Source organism: Emiliania huxleyi (genome assembly GCF_000372725.1).
Source record: "Emiliania huxleyi CCMP1516 unplaced genomic scaffold EMIHUscaffold_7088, whole genome shotgun sequence".
NCBI classification, from domain to species: Eukaryota; Haptophyta; order Isochrysidales; family Noelaerhabdaceae; genus Emiliania; species Emiliania huxleyi.
In genome coordinates, this window is record NW_005196691.1 from 1 (window position 1) to 1,382 (window position 1,382).

The 1,382-nt window shown below is 62.7% G+C and overlaps 1 protein-coding gene across 1 annotated transcript; it reads left to right on the plus strand.

Moving 5' to 3' along the window:
* Positions 1–77: 77 nt before the first annotated feature.
* On the plus strand, positions 78–257 carry EMIHUDRAFT_50665 (hypothetical protein; the record flags this gene model as incomplete). Its single annotated transcript, XM_005761498.1, has 1 exon — positions 78–257. A coding segment is annotated over one exon (180 nt), but the record flags the coding sequence as incomplete, so codon positions are not given.
* Positions 258–1,382: the final 1,125 nt, after the last annotated feature.

Sequence of the window (1,382 nt, forward strand, 5' to 3'; positions counted from 1 at the left end):
CGCTCACCTCGCGCGAGGACGTCGAGCTGCTCACCGCCCTCGAGATGCACGTGCGGCAGGAGGCGCCGCCGCTCTGCGGCCGCGAGCAGCTCTTCTTCCGCTCCGCCTACTTCCCCGTCAAGGCGTGCGTCGACGGCGACTACCTGACGCTCTTCAACTCGCTGCCCGCCGCCGAGCAGAAGACGATAGCCGACGACCTCGACCGAACGCCCGCCGAGATCTCCAAAAAGCTCGAGGAGCTCGCCGCGCGCATCCTGTAGTGCCGCCGGCAAAGTCGGCGCCGGTGGGAGGGGGCGCTACCATCTGTCGGGGCCCGCCGAGTCCGCGCGTACACGCTCGGTATCGCAGCGCGGCGGGGGTGTCGCGAGGCCCGTGCGCGTGCGGGTAGTCGCTCAGGGGAGCTAGGAACACATATATCACATCATCGCCGCCGGGTCTCTGTGGGCGCACTCTGTGACGCATGTGCATCACCATCACTACACGCCACGAAATAAATAAAAACGGACACCGCTCTACTGTGAGATGGGTAAAAAGGAACAGGCTGACCAACAGGACCGCCGTGTCCCGTGAGCGTGACCCACACGTGAGACGTGTTCGTGTAAAAACAAAAAACTAAAAAGCCGTAAAGCCGTACACCGCGTACGTTAGACGCTCGTGCCACTCGTTACGCGTTCGATTTAGAGCCGTACCTGTTTCATCCCAGAAGCTCAACTTTTTGTGCATCCACCATGCACGCATTCAACATCAGACGAAAGAGAGAGAGTCTCTCTTTTCTCCCAGTAAGCTAAAAGTACGTACGACGAAAGGGGGACAAAATCCTTATACGCGGGCGAACGCGGAGTCTCGGAGACTCATCAGAACTTCCACGCGGACGCGTAGCCGAATGCGGACATGGCCGAGTGCTGGGGGAAGGTTCTCACCGGCATGGAATGCCGCCAAGGCGAGGCTGCCGTACGCTCGCCACAGACCCTCGGCACCCGCAATCCGCTAGCACCACATGGCGCCTCATAGTCCTCGCCCGCACTGGACCGCCAGGCACGGAGCAGCCGATCGGCCGCAGCTCCATCGTTGTCAAATTCTGCGCGAGCTGCCAGCACCACGGGCTGTGGGTGCCCGTTGAGCGCGTCCGTGTCCTGCCTCCCACCGTCCGCCTCGACAACACGGCGTCCAACGGGGTGTGGAGCACAGCACATACCAACAATGTGCCGCCCTACAGGGTCTGCAACCAGACCAGGCGCTGCACAGGACCCCGGGTCGTCATCTTTAGCGAGCCGCCGCCAAGCGAGACTCCAGAGTCTGCAGTCTCCGCTGCCAGTGACCTCGGGGGCGTGATGGGCTGGCCGCTTGGCACCGTCTCCGCAGAGCTGATGGCAGCAGCGGCG